The sequence below is a fragment of the Ciconia boyciana genome, chromosome 4, assembly GCF_034638445.1.
Source record: "Ciconia boyciana chromosome 4, ASM3463844v1, whole genome shotgun sequence".
In the NCBI taxonomy this organism is placed as follows: Eukaryota; Metazoa; Chordata; class Aves; order Ciconiiformes; family Ciconiidae; genus Ciconia; species Ciconia boyciana.
In genome coordinates this window covers 14,256,298-14,276,504 of record NC_132937.1, presented here as the reverse complement: position 1 = coordinate 14,276,504, position 20,207 = coordinate 14,256,298, and the positions used below count along the sequence as shown (strand labels likewise).

Below are 20,207 nucleotides of genomic sequence, written 5' to 3'. Positions count from 1 at the left end.
CAGGGGTTCATAGGTGCTGTTACAGGATCCCCCCAAGAGAAAGGAACAATTAAAGCACTCAGGTTTAATGTAACATGCCTGATTAAACCACTTCAGGTTCAAAGCAGTATAAAGTTAGCTTACAACTATGTGCTTCAAGAGAAACAAACATGATGCCCCAACCCTACAAGGGAGATCGCTCTGGTGCAGAAATACTGAAGCTCAATGCTTTGGTTCATACATGCTTTTTTTTAATTCTGTCTTCTGCACGTGTCCTTCTTTTTAGGTTCGACATCTGCATCTTCAGCAGAGAAAAGGAAAAAGGAGAAAACTTATTTCCCTCCTGCTAGATCACAAAGCAATTACCAGCATGAGACAAAAGATGTGCCATGTTACCCCACAGCTTAGCAGGTCATGACAGATTATGGGAAGGTTATACCTCAGTTCAACTTGTTGACAGGTATTAAATTAAAACCAGACCTCAAGTTTTCAGGATGCTGCCACACAACACGGGCACGCCTCATTGCTAGGAGCTGGAAACCACCAAGGGCCACAAAATAAATACAATTCCTTATAATTATCAAGTTATAAGATCCAGACAAGTGGTAAAGGTGAAGAGCTGTAACCAGGAGGATTTTTGTACCTGCACAGCTGAGAAGGAGGGAGAAGGAGGCATAAAGGACTGGACAGATACTACTCAAACTTTCCCGGGGGGGGGGGGGAATTCTTGGGGCTGAGATCAAGCGCAACAGACCTTAAACATCAAAATTTTGCTTTGAAGTCAGCACAGGTCACTAAAGGGAAAAGACAATAAAAGGAAGGGAAGGACACAGGAAAATAACTTATGCCTGTGAAAAAAAAATTCCTTGGGATTGAGCAGCAAGGAGGATGCTCAAGGGCTTGGCCAGGAGCAGGAGACTTGGTCAACCCAGCAATTTCTTTGTCATCTACAGGAATTAGAGGAAATAAGCCATAAAACACACCACAAATTAAGCCTTGTATCTGTGGTTTAAAAAACAAGATTTGGATGCTTTACACAAAACTACAACTGGGTGCAAAGCAAAGGGGCTGCTCCTGTACGAAATCATGGGGCTATGAACCCGAGAGCAGCCCTCTAACAGCAATTAAAGGGAGGGCTCAGGTAAGAAACCAGGGGTGAAATTCTGACTCCTGAAGAAGCCTCCGAAAAGCATCTCTCCAAGCAGTCAGCAACTGCCCAAAATATCTCCAACCTATTGTTTTAGGGTGATTACAGGAAAGCACTGAATTAAGAGCTGAAAGGAGGAATATAATAAGAGCTTGAAGCTTTTATGACAACCATAAAATGGTTTCTTTCAGTGGCCTAAAGTTACTGAATGCAAAATCTTTCCATTAAGGGTAAATAAATTCATCGCCCCCCATCACCCAAGACCATCCCAGAGACCGTCTGGCTGAGCAAACCTGGCTTCATATAAGAAATCCTGCCAGCACCAGGTGGTACTGTCCCCTGAAGGGATCAATATTTTAAGCAGTAAGGAGCTGGACTATACTGATCTTTCTACAGGAGCCAAAGCCTGTTCAGGGGCATGCAGGTTGAATATCTGAGCCAAGATTTGACATGAAATTATTTTAGAAACTGCAGTTCAGGGAGAAAATTTCTCTTGCTTTGTTTACTGCAGCAGAACAGATATGCCTTTCAATTAGCTCTAAAACATGCAGGCTGGCATGGCTTGAAATTATCTGGAATACATTCAAAGAGCAGAACGAAGGGAAAAAAATCCCTCTATTTACATATTACCTTTGTTGGGAGTGGGCAAACAGAACTGCTGGTAGCCAAAGTCATTTAGAGGTTTTGTTTCCCCGAAATGACTGCAAGACAGCTAAAGGCACATTATTAAAAAATTATTGTATATCCAAGGATGCCCCGATACATTTCAATTATGAATGTTTAATGTTTATAGAATTTAGCAGCTGTGATTTCATACTGAACTGACACAAAGATGCTGCATCTGACAGTCAGCTCCAGCGACCAGAGGAAGCAGACAAATGCCAAAAATACTTAAACAATAAATTTCATACATAACAACCACAATAAGAGTATTTTGGAGAGACTGCAATGACAAAGTTATTCAGAGCCACTGCATGGTGGGAGACTGTGGGATAATAGCTGGAGATGACTTAGAAATTAAACTTATATTCACACTTTTAGGTAAGGTACAGCATTGAAGAAGATTCCCAGGTGGAATGCAGCTGACATGCAAGGAATCCATTCCATGGAAGTTCCCTAGGCCTGTAACCTTAGATGTCGGTAACGCCAGGGGAACTTGGTGTGCTGACTCTAAGAAGGTACTGTTTGGAGGGTGGAGCGGTGTGGAGACGCCGCAGCCAGGCTCTGCAATTAAATGGGAACTCAAAGGTATTGTGTGTGACCAGTAAGTTGCACATTTGCTATCCTGGGCCAACAGCCTGCCATGTTTCTGACAAAATGCTGTCCTTTGATGAACTTTGCTCATTATAACATCATTATAATACCAAAACACACCTCCATCCCAAAAGCTACCCGCCTCCAAGGTGCGACCACCCCTCACTGAGCTTGCGCTCTGAATTTTTCCTAGCCTATACCTTTAAAAGCAAAGCAAGAAAACTTTACACCAATCCTAAACAAAGGTATGTACGACTAGAGTCACTCAAGCTCCACCCAAAAGGTGAAAAATAGTATAAAATGGCTTAAGAGAAAGCGAATGTTAGGGAAGACACCATCGCGTACCACTCTGACCTCTGGGATCAGTCGACGGGCTGAGCCTCTCTTCCCCCTCATTGGGACGCCTTTGGGTAAGAGTCGAACACTTGGTTATTCCAAGTGCCTCCCCGGGAAACTTAGAAATCTCTCTCTAGAGTTGCTTTATCATCTTTAACGCGTTTATAGCTGGCAGCGTCACTCATACTCTTGGTACTTGCACATGCTTTGCAGACAGTAAATTTATCACCGGTAATCCAAAGAATCTGTGTGTCTGTTGCTCTAATAAACTGCACTCTTTATTAATGTGGCCATGATAGTTCATGCAACATGACTAGATTGGGGGTGCAGTGCATTTAAATTAACACTGTCGCCTTTACTCTGATGAATGGCTGCATATATAGTCCTTAGAAAATAACCGTTGACCAAGTCTGAGACTAGGACTGGACTTAGCCGCACCTAGACTCTTCTCTGAGAAGGAGTTTAGAAAGCAAGGGGGTCCTGTCTGAACCTCGTGACTCAACGGGAGGGTTCCCCCCCCCTCAGCCTCTCCTCAGACTCCTACACGACAGTAACTCTTAACGCAACAGAGACCACTGCTGTTGTACCACTGACTAGGAACCACCAGAACCAGCAAGAAGAAAAAATGTAGAGTTTTGACAAAATGCAAGTTTAAAACTTGTTTTAAAGAGTATTTTGTTATTAATGGAGATCTGCACCAATTAATTCTCTACAGACTAATCTTTATGTAGCCAGTTTCTATAAAGAAGATGAATGGTTTTATAGTAGAGAGACATGTTCCATGCTTTACCCACGGAAGCTGATGATAGATTTACTATCTACACATCTAAGACAGCACATTCATCACAGTCATTTATGTACATACTAACAAATATATTTCTTAATTGCTGTGTAACATATCAACCAAATGATACATTTTAAATTTACTTGAGATAGCAGCAAAGTGCAGCATACCATGGAAGTGATAAAGCAAAGCCAGCCATACCCAAAGCGGGGAGTGTGAGGCTTCATCTTTCAGTGGGAATATACCACATCTTATACGGGTTGAAGAACACTAAACACTATATTAAAACTTTTTCTTTTTCTTAAAGGAACCAGGTAAAAAAAAAAAAAATAATTATCAAAGCCTCAAAACATTAAATTCTTCAACCCATAAAGTAATCATGATGGAGCAGCATGAAATAACAGCAGAAGGTGGCTTTATCCAGAAATCTCTGACCCAAAGCCACATCACTCTCAGAAGTTACTCTTGTGACAGGATGCTGGAAAATATTCAGATCTAAATATTACAGGTTGAAAATAAATGTTTTGTCCTGTTTCTGTAACGAAACTTCTCTCGAGAGAAAATATTTTGAAAACTCCCTCTTGCTCTAAAGGTAAATTGCTACACCCCAGTGTAACAAAACTCACAAAGATCAGGTTTTGCATGATTATTTTAAGTGGTTTAAATTTATAGCCTTCACACATTGTTTAAAATTGTCCTGGTTTCGGCTGGGATAGAGTTAATTTTCTTCCTAGTAGCTGGTGTAGGGCTGTGTTTTGGATTTTAGTATGAGAATAATAGTGATAACACACTGATGTTTTGGCTGTTGCTAAGCGGTGTTTACACTAGTCAAGGACTTTTCAGCTTCCCCTGCTCTGCCAGGTGCACAAGAAGCTGGGAGGGGGCACAGCCAGGATAGTTGATCCAAACTGGCCAAAGGGCTATTCCATACCATATGATGTCATGCCCAGTATATAAACTGGGGGGAGTTGGCTGGGGGCAGTGATCGCTGCTCGGGGACTGGCTGGGCATTGGTCAGCAGGTGGTGAGCAGTTGTATAATATTTTTCCCCCCCTCCCGTGGGTTTTGTTCCTCTCTCTCTCATTGTTTTCCTTCTCATTACAATTTATTATTATTATTGTTCCAATTATTAAACTGTTCTTATCTCAACCCACGAGTTTTCTTATTTTTGTGGGGGGAGTGAGCAAGTGGCTGCGTGGTGCTTAGCTGCCGGCTGGGGCTAAACCACAACAAAATTTAAAGCAATGACCCTCCTTTTGGGGTGATCCTTAATCAACCATTATAAAACAACTTATCTCAAAATAGAAGGAAATATGGAGAAATAATCAGTGCTTGCTATGGTGAAAACTGAAACAGATCTCATGGATGTAAACACTCAGAAAGAACTAAAACATCTATTATATTTCCCACAAAATAAGATCCTGTGGAAGCAGATTTTGCCAAGCTCATTTATAAAGCCAATTTAAATATAGAGATTATTCACAATCTTTCAATTATGTTGCCCAACTCCTGGGTCTGGCTTTTCAAGACTGGAATTTTATGACCAAGGAAGGTGAAGAACTAACAAAACCCAAAGTGAGTATCTTATTTAGTGCAGAGTTGTTCCTGTATACAACAATCTTCTAGAAACATTAAAATAAACAAAAATCTGTCCTTGTTGCATCCCAAACAGTGAACTGGAGAAGATCACTCAAAGGCTGAAATAGCCATTTGCACCCTTTTTTTCCCTGGAGAAAGAACAAAAGCTGACAAGTTGCAGTCATAGAAGAGTTTTGTATTCCTAGTGTCCTGGGAAAAAAGACCTCATAACCAAAATCATGCAAGCAGAGCTGAAAGCATTGCTTTTGTTTTTCAGGATGGAGCGGTCTTCACACTGGTCAATTATTTGCCATAAATAGATCTTGGCTGGTCTCCAGGTGCTGCAGTGGTTTCTCCCCTGTGTTCCCCTTCCCCAGTTACTAATTATACATTGATTTTAGTGCCATAAGGTCTAAAACAGCAGAGTTAAGTGAGCAGAGATGGAAAAATGCTACAAGTTTTTAGGAAAATTATGAATGGAGAGGAACAGGGTATCCCTGCAGCTATGCTAAGACCAGTAGCAACATCCACGGGCAACCCTCAAGTCAGAGCTCCGCAAACCTCCCCTGGCACTCACAACTGCAGAGCCAGGAGCACCCACTACACTGGGGAGCACAACCACTTGTTTAGTGAGCATAAAGCTGCCTTTCTGTGGCCTCTTCCAAATTGAACCACAGCTGTTTCACTGCTCTAGGGCTTTCAGTGCAAGAGGACAGACAGCTGGATTTGGCCCTGCAGCTACTTTAACAAAGAAGATAATAAAAGACCCAACCCGTGGGCTGGTTTTTAATTTTCCACTGTGGCTTAGAGATCATGTCATTTAGGAGCAACTTTTTAACAGTTACTTCCACAAATGCCTTGAAGACTTCAGAGATGGGAGCCAAAGGTAGTGCTGGGTCTTCTAACAGGGCCAAACCCCCAACAGGATGACCCAAATCTCCATTCACCTCTCTGTGACCCTCCCATGCTGGCAGAGGAAAGAAATGGGTTTCTGTGAACTTTTTTTTTTCCTGTTCTCCTTTTTAAGGAGTTGAGCTCAGCCGGCCAGGGAGACCCCCATCACCAGTTTTTGCCTGTCCATGGAGGTCACTGGCTGGCAGAGGTTTCATGTGGGTTAGGTGCAGCAGAGCCACCTCATGCCAATGCACAGAAGCTGCCATCAATTGTCAGAGGCTCTTTGCAGGAGATGAGAGTAACTGATAGGCAGCACACTCCTCCCCAAAAACCGGGACAAGAAGTTTCTCATGGCATTCAACATCACGCTTAGCAGACTCTTTACTGAGCATATTCATAACTCCTTTATTCCATATAAAAAGGCTGATGGCTATGCTGACATTAACACAAAGCTGCTTGGCACTAAAACGCAACTGATGCACTATTAAAATTATTTGCCTTGTCATCTTCAGGGCTTATATACAGTTTATGTTTTCTGATTTATCAGGCCTTAAAACCTCTTTTGAATTTGTATCACAATCAGCAAGAGCCACACCACCCATAATCTTTCCTTTTTAAGATGCAAGAGTTGGAAGCCTATAGCATACTTTGGATGTGTGGTGTGAAAGTCTGCAATAATAATTTACAAGCCTTATTTTCTTTCTCTGCAAGTATAATCAAATTTTTTTTTTGGCTGAAATTACTATTGCAGCAGGTGTCTGAAGCCAAAAAAAAAAAAAAGGAAAGCAAGTAGAGTACAGTACTGTACAATGCAAGGAGCTTTTCCAATACAGACAGACAGGTTCCCTGGCCCCAGCGCTTAGAAATTACATCCAGAACTGAACACAGGCAAGAAAATTAGAGCAGTAAAATTATGGGGTCATATAGAAGAATAGCACGCACTATGAATTTTTCCTTAGATGCTTTTAAGTGTTCCCAGGTATTGCAGCTACACTTCACAGAGGCACAGGAGATGGGTGAGGAAAGGAGTAAACCAGCGTGAAGCCCACATTGCAGCAGATCACCACACATCCTCTGCCCGCACGGCTTTTGTTGCCGCTCATCTGCACCGTTGCTTATTTTGTCATTCCAGCTTGCATCCCACATCAGGCAGCACAATGCTAGATCATGCGTGCTGACTCTTGGGCTGGGGTGGAGTTGGTTTTCATCCTGGATCAGCCACCACCTCCGTGTCTATTAGACAATTTGGCCACAAGGCACTGTGGTGGGAAGCCTCCCTGCAGGTTAAGCAAAGCCTAAGGACAGGTTAAGCGCAGACAATGCTACACTTCCCTACAGCAGCACTGCTAGCTCCTGCCTTTAAAAAAAAAAAAAAAAAGTCACACAAGCCTGAAGTGCTTAACTGACTTTGGAAAAGCCCAAATCTTGTCTTCACACAGACTTGGATATTTTGCAAATGAAGTTCCTCAGACTCCAAGATCTGTATGGAAAATGGGATTTAGGCACTCAGACATTTATTTTCACCATCTGGTCATGGTGCAATGAAATGAAGCAGCTTTCTCTTTCTTTTATATTTGTAAAAGGAAATTTTTTCTGTTAGAGCAGGGATTTCCCTATAGGGGAATAACAAGTCCCATTATATGACTGACAGCAACAGAAAATTAACAAAAATAAAACTGCACTGAAATACCTCAAATAGATTAAGTAATCCCTTTCTCTTCTAATTCATGCCTATACAATTAAAGAAGATAAGGAGGTACCATGTGGTGGGGCAAGAGGAGGAGGAGGAAGATGAAGATAGTAAAATACTAATGGTGCCAGCAGCACCGCTCAGGCTCTCCAGTCCAAAGCCCTGGTCAAAGCCCAACTCCTGGAGCCATGCTGAGGATGCACGGGCTCAGCTTCAAGACCATCAAACAGAGGAGCGATTGGAGTGGGCTAAGTGGAGGCTATCAGCATATTTCTGTATTTTCAGACCAGCTCAGGGTTGCTGTGAGGCTGCAAATCAAATCTGGCTCACAAGCCCCTACGGCTCTCGCTGTTTTAGTGACGTCTGGAGAGACACAGTGATCACTGCAAGCAGGACAAAGGAAATTATGCAGCTTTTACCTCCATAATCGGGCTCGACAAGAGGACTTTGGCTTCAATATTGGTCTCGCTGGCAGAACCACCGACGGTTGCAAAGAAGCGCACGGCATATTTGGCAGAGACCGTCTTTCCAGCACCTGACTCCCCACTCACGATGATGGACTGGTTCTTCTCATCCCTGTTGCAGCAGAAAAGCAAAGCTTTTGTAAGTTAATCCATTTTCTTGTTAATCATTCATTCACATCACACAACAATCTTCTACCTTCACATGTGTCCTTCTCCCTCGCCTTGTTACAACCTACATTATGGATGCTGGATTTATTCTGGACTCTACCAAAGTAATGGTGAATAACACGCAATTGTGATACATCTCAGCTAAAATGTAAAGGACATTCTGAACATCTCCAGAACATCTCCAAGGGCTTGCAGAGACAGCAGGAGATGAACCCCTGCATGAAGCACTGCTGCTTCCTTCACCCCTGGAAGACATAGCCCAGCGTTGGGAAGCCCATTCCTCACACACTGCAATAACAGACCTCTGCTGCTTGACATTTGTCTGGAGAACTATTAACAGGCATTAGCTGAATATCAGCTTCTAATATTATATATTTAATTTTTCCCTCCAACACCTTTGCTCAAGTATTTGCGATTTTGCTCAACAAAACATGGGCAATTAGTTGTGAAACTTGCTTGAGTAGCCTATTTCTCAGCTTTTAAAACATAGATACCCAGAAAGGTTCCTCTATGCTCAAAATGTATTAAACATATTGAAGTTGTGAAATCAAGCACCCTAAAATTGGGAAATAGCAGAAGTCATTTGATTCCCTATGCAATTATATGAACATCAGTATTTTCACGCATATCCCAACATCTGGCTAAAACTTTGACAACGATAATACAAAGCATGTCTCTGACATCAGACTCACACCATCTATTCATCCCCAAATCCTGCCAAATTGCAAGTCACTGCTCCAAAGCGCAGGGGTACTTCTGGGACCAATGGGTAAGAAAAAGAGGATAAAGAGTTTAAAAGCAATTCCTGGTAGACATCACTATGTAAAGTTTGTTCAGCCCCTGAAGATTTGCAAAACAAAGTAGTTTTTAAGGAGGACTCGCTCATTAACAGAAGGCTCAGGCAGCCTTGCCCGCTCCAAGCACACACCAAATTTGCTTACAAAAGGATACAGGTGTACCAGCACCAGGGTAACAACATTCAAGCAAATACACACTGGACCTTTTTATCTGCACGTATGAGAATGCTTTGCAGGAGTGGGAAGCATTATCCTGGTACCAAGGGGCTGATGCAAACCCTTCTCCAGCCGTGATGGGAGCAGATGCCACTGCCCCATCCCTGGGCTAGTGCTGGGGCGTGGGAGCAGCCCTGCCTGATGCCATCAGAGCTAGGGCAGACCACCAGATACCTCCAGGGCACAGGAGTTTGCATGGGGAAGTTGAGGGTGTATCACCTCGTGTAGCTTTTGAGCCTTGCACAGAGCACAAGACTCACCTAAATACCTTTTTCTACTTGCAAAATTAATCATTCACACAAAAAATATTGCACAAGTCATTGTGGCTACATGAAAATACTCAGTTCTTCCCACCATGGGTGCATAACATGGTACCCACTAGATACGTCCCAATAATTAATCAGTTTAACATGCTTGAGCTGCAAGGCAGAGAAAGGGCCAAGGCAGTAAGAGGAGCTCATTTTCAGGAGAACTACATCCCTCTAGGCAAAGATCTGCCAGCACCCAGAGCAAGTGCCCCTGCTGCAGTGGGATCCGCTCCCCAGGGCATCATCAGCACACGGCAAACCCAGCACCTCTGCACTTCGGCCACAGACTTTGGGAAGGAGAGAATTTTCACTGCAGGATTTGATACAAGCTCCCAAAATACCAGAGCTATTGGGGTAAGCTGTAAGTATGTAACTGAGTGTGTTTTTAAATAAGATCAAATTCAACTTCCTGGACTCTGCCTGGCTTTCATGAATCACAGCTGAACGCAGGCATGCAAAATCCTATACACAAGAGCAACAATAAATTTACACCTTGCAGTTCTCTTGACACCAGGAAACACCATAAAAATACATTTCAGTTTAAGATATTCAGTTTAAGTTTATACCGGCAAGAGATGAGAACAGAGGCTAAATGATTGCCATATACCACTCTTACACTTTCAACAAAAAACCAAACTTACTGCAACACCGCACCATTACTTTCCTCCACTGTCAGACACGTATATCTTAATTCCTTCTAGGCTCAAGATAATAGGCTTGAAAAAAACCTCTGTCAAGTGAAACGTAACATTTGGGCACAAACCACAACTTTGCAACATTTCCAGCCGTGTTTATATTTTTCAGGGATCGATTCATAAAGTACACTTAATCCATCCCCTGGCCAGCTCCACCGCTCTCCTGGGCATCCACCAGCAGGATGGCAAGAGGAACCTCCAACCACTCCAGCTATCAGGCAGTTAATGGAGAAATACCATCTGTGAACCAAGCACAACCTCACCCAGGCAGCCAGTGTTCCCAGTGATTCATCCCAGGTGGGGACAGCCTGCACATCTCACCCAGGACTTGCTAAGTCACAGCTGCATTCTCTCTGCTCGTCTGGCAGGATCTGGGGGTGGGGCTGCTAACACACCAGTCTCACACCTTTAGACTTCCATGGGTGTGCAATAAAGCTCTTTTTGTAGCATGAGCCACCAGACACATGAACCCAACAGAGAAAAACCAGTGCCAGCTCCAAAGTGAGGAAGGAAGACTAAGCACCTGTCCTGGTTTCAGCTGAGATAGAGTTAATTTTCTTTATAGTGGCTGGTATGGGGCTATGTTTTGGATTTGTGCTGAAAACAGTGTTGATAATACAGAGATGTTTTAGTTGTTGCTGCACTAGTCAAGGACTTTTCAGCTTCCCATGCTCTGCCAGGTGCAGAAGAAGCTGGGAGGGGACACAGACAGGATAGTTGATCCAAACTGGCCAAAGGGCTATTCCATACCACATGATGTCATGCTCAGTATATAAAGCTGGGGAAGAAGAAGGAAGGGGGGGACATTCGGAGTGATGGCGTTTGTCTTCCCAAGTAACCATTATGCATGATGGAGCCCTGCTTTCCTGGAGATGGCTGGACACCTGCCTGCCCATGGGCAGTAGTGAAGGAATTCCTTGCTTTGCTTTGCTTGCGTGCGTGGCTTTTGCTTTACCTATTAAACTGTCTTTACTCAACCCACGAGTTTTCTCACTTTTACTCTTCTGTTTCTCTCCCCCATCCCACTGTGGGGGGAGTGAGTGAGCGGCTTGCGTGGTGCTTAGTTCCCGGCTGGGGCTAAACCATGACAGCACCAAAAATAGAAGTATGCTGGATAAGCCCATAGCAGCAGTTCATGGGACAGGTGATGACAGTGATTTATCACTGTTTATTTCCAGTTAAAGTAGGTGAGAAGTTTTACATCTGTTTTGGTCATCCTTGTGGACAAACGCTTGCTGAGCTCCAGCAGCGAATGTCCCACGTTGGTCATCAGTAGGATGCAACACAAAGTCATGTCAGCTACAAAGGAAGGGGCAGACAGAGGTTTTGGCATGGGCTGCAAGCACAGATGAACAGACTATCCTTCATCAGAGGGGAGGGAGAAGCAGAAGAAAGAAGCAACAACCGAGACATCTGCCAGCAAGCGCTGGCCCTGCAAAAGGAGCTCTGCAAATGCAAAGGTGGCTTGGCTTAGAGCTGCACTTGCGTAAAAGTTACTTGAGAATTATTGCTTCTTACCCTTTTCAGTGTGACGGCTACTGCCTAAGCGGCACATTTCAGGAAACGTTTCCCACCCCTCTTTTTTCTTTAAGCCAGAAGATGAAAACTACACCAGTCTGGGAGAGACTCTTCAGCTGAACGAAGCCAATAAAGCTCAAAAAAGAGGAATTATGCACTACTTGACATCCAGTCAGCGCTGCTACAAGGTAATACTTTGTAACCTGTGGTTTTTTGGTTTTTTTCCTAAGATTCATAATTAAGACCTCCTGTTACCAATTTTTACCTCTTTCATAACTTCTCCATATCAGTTATTGGGGTGTGCCTGGCTGGAGGAGGCAGACACCAACTGAGCAGGGAGCCCATCCAAGGAGCTCTCCAGACCCACAGTCTCCACAGGCTTCAGGTCCCATCACAAACTGCCTTTTATGTTGCATCCCAAGTGGGTTTTTTTGTCCCTCTGGCTTGTCTTCTTTTAAAAGTACCATCATTTTCCGAAAGACACGGAATCTAGTGATAAAAACCATGGCCAACACCATTTACAGCTATGGCAGCCACTCTGCCAGGTCACATTTTTCCAGAGTTTCTCTAGAATTTACCCTAACGGCTGATGTGCTGCTACATGAAATGGGCCAGGTGGGTTCTCCATGGGACAAGAAAAGTTCTGGAGTTGTATTATATTAATAAAATAAAATAAGAAGAAAGCTGCTGGCTTCCAAGCAAGACAGCAAGGCCACTCAAGCTCCTGCATTTTCAGTAACGTGTCTCTTCTATTGGGTTTTTTTGGTGGAAAATGCATGCTCAGACATTTCTTTTCCGCCTTCAGGAATAAAAGCCTTCAGGAATAAAGGCTACAGAGACTTTCCCTTCTTTGATGTACAAGTTAACCAACTGCTGGTGCCAGCAGGAAAAGACAGATGAACCCCACAGAGCGGCTGGTAGCAAACAGGCTGCTCAGTGAGCAGAAATGGTTAAAACCAGGCAGGACTTGTTTGTATTCAGCATGGAATAAAAAATAATGAAATTTTCAGCCATTGTGCAGGTGCAGTATGCAACACAGCTGCTTGAAATACAGTCAATTTTGGCAGCATCAGCACAGAAAAAAATTATTATGGAAATAAAGCCTGGATGAAATGAAATGTTATTGGTGAATACCGCTCTGCTGCAGCATGGCAATGCTGTCACAACTCCTCCTGGGGCTTATGTGGCTCCTGTGCACCTTGGGGCTGCCACCACGGCTTGTTATGCAGCTACAACATGCATCAGTGCTCTTCTCCCTGTGGCAAACAGATCACGTGATTCACGCATGCCAGCACACAACACACTCACGCTCATCCAGCAACGCAGGGCATGCAATGGGGATTAGGCTTCAACTATGGCCGAAGATGCTGTTCCTACCGCATGCCACTACTACAGCTCAAAACTAGGTATGAGGCACTTAAAGATGCAACTCCCCAACCTTCACCCCTATGGATCTGCAGTACTTTTTTTTCCTTCACTTAGAACAGCTTTCCAAGATGACCCACAACCTAGAAAACTAATACCATGATCTCAGCTACAGCCTCCATCCATCGGAGACACTTACAAAGCTATCAAGGTGCAGAAGTCCAACCAGAACAAAGTCCAGGATTATTACTTCAATGCGAGGGGCAACAGCACCTCCTAAGTTGAGGGCTGCAAGTGCTGGTGGCATCTGATACAGCCTATGGACTGCTGTCTGTGCAATCTGAACGTTTTGCTTCACTTTGCTATTTCAATGCACCCTCTTCAAGCAGTAATATCTGTTCATAAGCTGCTATGCAGGTGAGTAACATCTCTTTTTTTGCAGACACTTGTCATGTTATGAGCAATACCCATCAAGACTCTCACCCTTGGCCACACACACGGCAAGAGATGGGTGAGGCATCCAGCCCAGCAAAATGAATAAGGCAGTCACTGGAGTTTTCACAGTATGTGAAAAATATCACAGAATCATAGAATAGTTTGGGTTGGAAGGGACCTTTAAAGGTCATCTAGTCCAACCCCCCGGCAATGAGCAGGGACATCTTCAACTAGATCAGGTTGCTCGGAGCCTGTCCAACCTGACCCTGAATGTTTCCAGGGACGGGGCATCTACCACCTCTCTAGGCAACCTATTCCAGTGTTTCGCCACCCTCATCGTAAAAAAATTCCTTCCTTCTATCTAGTCTGAAAGTCTAGTAGATATCAGTTTTTTTTATTAAGGCAACATCTAAAGGTGCTGCCTGAGGCAAAAAAAGTCAGTTGTCTACAAAGAGAAAGGGCACTTCAGATACCTGTGCTGATTAGTACTAGCTGCTAATTACCAGCCTTTGCATCAAGGAAACTGATTTCCCTACTTGTTTTAAGCAGTCAGTCCTTCACCTGCAGCAATGCAGAGAATACTGCTACCCTTGGAGGTGCCTCCAAACAGCCTAGGAAAGGTGTGTAGAAATGTCCAAACTTCAAGCCTGCCCAGCTGGATGCAGCTCTCCAACTGTACTAAGAGCTGCACTCATTTTGGTCGCATCAGAGCAATCAGAGGTGAGACACTGCTCAGTGCTTCCAGATGTAGTTCTCAGCTTGGGAATGCCATTAGTCATTGTAATATATGATTTCCCATCAATTTACCTGGTTGAGTCAGGGCTGAACATCCCTGGAAACTCCTCACTGCAGGAAAGGGGATGGTCAAGCTATGGCAATAGCAAAGGGGTTGAACCCAAGGACAGTAATGGTTCCCACCACCCCTCTGTCTGTCAAGAAGAGATAGGGGACATGTCAGTGCACGTGTATACATCCAAGCTCCTTAGCCTTCACCAACACTGCTTGAAAGCAGGAGTATTTGAAAACAAATATACCCCAAATGTTCTCCAGACCTAAATCATAGTCAGAATTTTTCCAAAGTCAGCCTTCTTTAAAGCAGTAATCTAAAGCCATGAGAAGGGACCTAGAACTTATAGGACTTGTTTTCATAGTCATCTCTTCAGAAAACCATCACTGGCACCAGCAGCTTAAGCAAACCACTGCACAACTTCATCTTGATCTCAGCAGTGAGAGTGTCCTGGTTTCAGCTGAGATAGATAGAGTTAATTTTCTTTATAGTGGCTGGTATGGGGCTATGTTTGGGATTTGTGCTGAAAACAGTGTTGATAATACAGAGATGTTTTAGTTGTTGCTGCACTACTCAAGGACTTTTCAGCTTCCCATGCTCTGCCAGGTGCAGAAGAAGCTGGGAGGGGACACAGCCAGGAGAGTTGATCCAAACTGACCAAAGGGCTATTCCATACCATATGATGTCATGCTCAGTATATAAAGCTGGGGAAGAAGAAGGAAGGGGGGGACGTTCGGAGTGATGGCGTTTGTCTTCCCAAGTAACCATTATGCGTGATGGAGCCCTGCTTTCCTGGAGATGGCTGAACACCTGCCTGCCCATGGGAAGGAGTGAATGAATTCCTTGTTTTGCTTTGCTTGTGTGCATGGCTTTTGCTTTCCTTATTAAACTGTCTTTATCTCAACCCACGAGTTTTCTTAATTTTGCTCTTCCGATTCTCTCCCCCATCCCACTGGGGGGGAGTGAGCGAGCGGCTGCGTGGTGCTTAGTTCCCAGCTGGGGCTAAACCATGACAGAGCAAAACCAGTTGCATTAAAAACACAGCTCCTCTGAGAGGGAAAAATATCTGAAGCAAACAAAGGCAGAGCCAGACCCTGGGAATAATTATCAGGGGTCACTCCAGCTCTAATCCCAGATCTGACGCTAATTCTCTGTGTCGTGGAACAAGTCAATGAGAGTCGCTGCATTTCCACTGTGGAAACCATATTTAACCTACTTCTTTCAGGATGCTCAGAGGATTAGTGTTCATAAAGCAATCTGAAGATTAAAAATGCTTTAAGTACTATAGTTTGAATTTAGCCTGACCACAATGAGAACACCCATAAAGCCCTGATGCACAACAGGCTGTAATACACTTTTGTATTGACAGTGCTGTGCAGGCTAAAAATTAACATAGCTATTGCATTGCATTGTTAGCAATATATAAAAATGCAATAATTTAATTACCATTGGGTTGCATCCCCCCAACTGCTAACAGCAGCAATGAAAAACTGAAACTGTCTAACTCTGCCTTCAAATGAATAAACAGAAGTTGCACACTGTGAAGATAAAAATCAGAGTGTTGCAGCATTGTAATGCGGAGAAGAGCCGCCTCTGAAATGGCCTCCGAAGCCAGGAATCATTCCCATTTCAGTGGGATAACTTGAATTTGGAGCAGCATCGCTGCTGAGAGCAGCCACAGCTTGTTTTACTTGTTGGCTTCAATTTGGGTTTTTAGAATACCACGCCTGGCGTCGTTGGTCAACGCAAATATGAGAACACAACTTTGGGATAGTTGGACTTTTCCCTCAGAGAAACCCAAGAAGATATTATTTAGCATCCGGTTGAACAAGAGCGTTTAAGGGCATGCTTTCTGTTCGCATTATCAAACGCCTGCTGCAAATGCATGTTTTATGCTGCAGCTGCTGAAGCCAGCAGCAACATAAGGACGGCTTTTCAAGTGCTATATATTCATCTGGGTCTTTTTTACATTGTATCTTTCATAAATAGCATGGATTACCCTATACAACCGGGTTTTTTCCTTCAGTGGGTTTTGGGGTTTTTTTTTGGAGGTAGAAAACTCTTTTTATACAGTTGCTTATACTGATCGGGGAGAAGAATGAATTTTTTCACCAACAACCTACACCCACATGGGCCACACCACAGCTCCAAAATACATTTTGGCCAGAACCATCCCAGAGCTGATGTAGCCCTTCCCCATCCTGGTACCATTGCAACTGTAAAGATAACATTGCACCTTAATGCAACAAACTAGAGAAAGAAAACAGCGACATCCCATTTCAGCAATGCCAAAGCCTGGTGTAACGTCACTCAGCTGTTTCGGGTGTCCCCAGGGGATGTTAGATCATGCACAGCCCATCCAGGGTCTTACTCAAGAAGATGCATTGGGAATGATGTACCCCCCGGGGTCCATCCTGCACAGCTTCAGAGCAGATTTGCTCGCACACACCTGGGTTTTAGCAAGAATCCAGAGAGAAAATATGGGCTTGAATCTCTCAGTTGCTAGGAAAAAGCCCAAAAGTACCAGTTTGGCCCTGAATAGGAAAGGATGAGCACACAGCATGACGCTCAAAGAACAGGTAACAAGCAAATTAACCTTATCTTCCACAGCGGTCACCAGCAGCACAAAGTATTACCTTTCCTCTGTACAACACTATTTAACATGCATATCAATCTGACTTCTCTAACACTGAGATCAAATACCACAGTGCAAATTAAGATGCCTTTGCAGAGGTCAGAGCACTTTTATGCAATGCTCCAGCAAATCAGTTACTCCTCCTGCGAGAGCGGTGGGAGTCCCACTGGTCCCAGCTCATTAAGGTACTACCTGGACTGCTTTGTGCAACCATCTGGAAATGCCCCTTCAATAGCAAAAAAATCCTGCATACTCGAAGTTTCTGCAAAATGCTTAGCTGTCTCCAATCTTCCCACCAATTCCTGAGGGCAGGCAGGAAGGATGACCTTCTCCCAGGATTTATGCTTTGCATACCCCGTTGGGAAAGAACACAAGCTCCTTGGCCACACTAAAGCTAGGTCAGCAATTCTTTTGTGCGCTGTTTCTAACAAAAGCAAAACACGCACCCGGCCAATTTTATTAGCTTTCTGGCACCCTGATGCTCTTTTCTGTGCTGGGATTGCACCACAGAGCATCCCAGGCTCCAATCCAAGCCACCCGCAAGCAGCAGCTGGCCCCTGTGGAGCACTGCAGCCCTGCAGATGGAGGAGGCTTCATACTGCATCCTCCCAAAAAGGATAACATGGAGACAAAAATCATGCTAGCTTTCTGCTCCCAAAGCTTGCATGATGCTACCCGAGCAGTTCAGCTCCGCAGGCACCAGGAGGACAAGTCAGTTGTTCTTCCACCCCACGGCAGTCCCAGAAAGAAGGTTCTTCATCACCTCGACCATCATCAGCCACCGATGCTTGCAAAGCTCCTACACTACCATCTAATTAATTACAGTTGACGTACATTAGGAAAACCCCAGAAAAAGATTTTCAGAAACCAATGGGACCACTGACTGTTGGGTGTGCGCTCTGGGTTCTCCATCCTGAGGTCTCCAGAACTTCACTGAGGACGTGAGACCGCAAGCAGCGACTGGGAGGTGTGCAAGGGCAATCACAAGTCTGTGCTCTGATGTAATTAAGATGCTCGTAAACACTGTTTTGAATGTTTAATGATATTTGATGTTACAGCTTTCACACCTCAGAGCTCGAACAGTTCTCCTGCATTGCAGCAGTAATTACGTGTCTGATGTAGCCTATTACAACTCCTTCCAAGTTGGTGATATTTCACACACACAATCATTACTCTTAGTCAGGCACTAACCTTTCTATACCTTAAGCTCTCCCATGCCAGTGCTGTCCCATTATGAGTATTTATGATTTTTCTATAAGGGATGTCTCATTTATGATTAAAGCTGCTAGCAAATAGCATTTTTCTCATTCCAAATTGCCAAAAAGAAAAAAATGAAACAAACAAAAAGGATCATTTAGTTGGCCACTTATCCTCAGAGCATCTCTGTCCTCTCCCATAGCAGGGCAAGTAAGACTGGAGGGTGTCTCCTCCAGTCCTTGGTAAGCATTACCTGGAGTATCTCTCTTTTTTTTTTTTCTCTTTATATCACCTCTGGAGAAGTTGCATCCAGCTGCTTTTGCAAACCCTGAGGTCTAACACCAGCACCAGCATGTTTATGGGATAGCTCTTCCAAAACCTTCTCCCCTCTTCCCTATCCCACTTTTAACTAAACATAAAAGAACCCCCTCGGTTTCTCCCCTTCCTAAATTCAAGGCTATTGATTGGTTTTTTTCTGACCCTTTTTTTAGGCCAGAGCTTTAGTTTTGAGATGGTACCTGCTGCAAAGCCCTGCTGAGTTGCAGCACAGATCAGCCCCGCAGCTCGCTGCAAACCTCTGACCCAGCCTCATTCACCAGGAGACCTAAACCCTTCCCTGCCTTTAATATAACACAGCATTCAGCCTTATTTATTGTGCCAGTCTGATTCCTCTTGCATCTCTGTCAGGGGTTAATCTCTCTTTTAACTCCTACCCGCTCCTGCATTGTATGGCTTTAAATCCTCTTGTAAAGCTCGAAATTTGAAGTGCTATCAAAGGACATCCCCCACCGTGCCCATACCCCTCCCCGCCTCTATTAGGTTATGGGCAGGATGCAATTTCTGCTCTTTTCCAGCTCCAGCATCGCACCCCACAGCAGAAAAGAGCACAGTTATGGCCACGCACAGCCCCACCGGCACCTGTATCTCTGCAAGACACAGATCATCTGTGTTGCCTGTTGGTGTAGGCAAGCAGTGATTTTTACACTTTGACATATGCTTTTGGCAGTGCAATGCAAGACTTGGGTGCACTAACTTCCAACAAAAATGGAAAGCTGCTGCTAACTAGAGTTACCCGTCTGCAGTCCAGGTGTTTGAGCATTTAGTGCCAGAAACAGCATGCCAGCAGCGGGGCTGAAAAGGGAAGACATGCTATTTCCATATAACTTATAATTTAGGAATCACACAGTAGATGCTGACCCTGGTCTGAACTGCAGACACCGGGGGTTATCTGGTACCCATCGAGCTGCAGGTGAGACCAGCAGCCCAGATACGCAGAAGCTGAACTCATCCACCAAATCACTCCTGCATTTATTTTATTTCTTCTGCAAGAACTATCAACACCACTGCTAGGAGATCCTCACGCTGGGAAGGAGGAAACTCCAGTCTAACCAACAGGTCACCAAAACACTTGTTTTCCCACCGATGTTGCAAGGGTCAGTTAAGGTCTGCAGAGCCCTTTCATGCTCCTGGCAGGAGAATGTTAAAGTGTTCTGCATTTCCAATTTAGCAGTTATACGTGGATCTGGATCAAGATATTTTTGTTTGACCACATGCAACAGCTTTGCAGACATCATGTATCTGTGAAAGCATCAGCCCAATGGATGCACAAGTGAATAAAGAGCATGGCACTTCACCCAGTCCACACACTTCTTGGGAGGCTTTTGCAAGTCCTTTATTACCAGAGATATTTCTCACTGTAAGATTTGAACATTGCACTTATTCTGTGATTACTAGCTGACACGTCATGCTAATTAAGAGGTCCACATATGTAATATAATGTTGCTATCGTGGCAAGATCCAGATGTGCTAACTGGAAAACACACAGAACATACAGCAAGGGGGTTACGATGCTTTCGCTGTTTGACTTATGATTTGAGCAAAGACCACCTCGCTACTTGCCCCCCATTCTTGAAAGATGCTCGACAGCCTTTGGAAGGCCCGTTCTCCTGCCCCATCACCC

At 44.2% G+C, this 20,207-nt stretch overlaps 1 protein-coding gene across 1 annotated transcript in view; it reads right to left on the bottom strand.

Annotated features, from left to right (window-relative positions):
- The window catches only part of MYO5B (myosin VB), a 125,842-nt gene that overhangs the window by 62,554 nt on the left and 43,081 nt on the right, over positions 1-20,207 (bottom strand). The window contains 2 exon segments of the mRNA XM_072859633.1: positions 6,843-6,850; positions 8,082-8,238. Of these exon segments, the coding sequence (XP_072715734.1) occupies positions 6,843-6,850; positions 8,082-8,238 (165 nt within the window).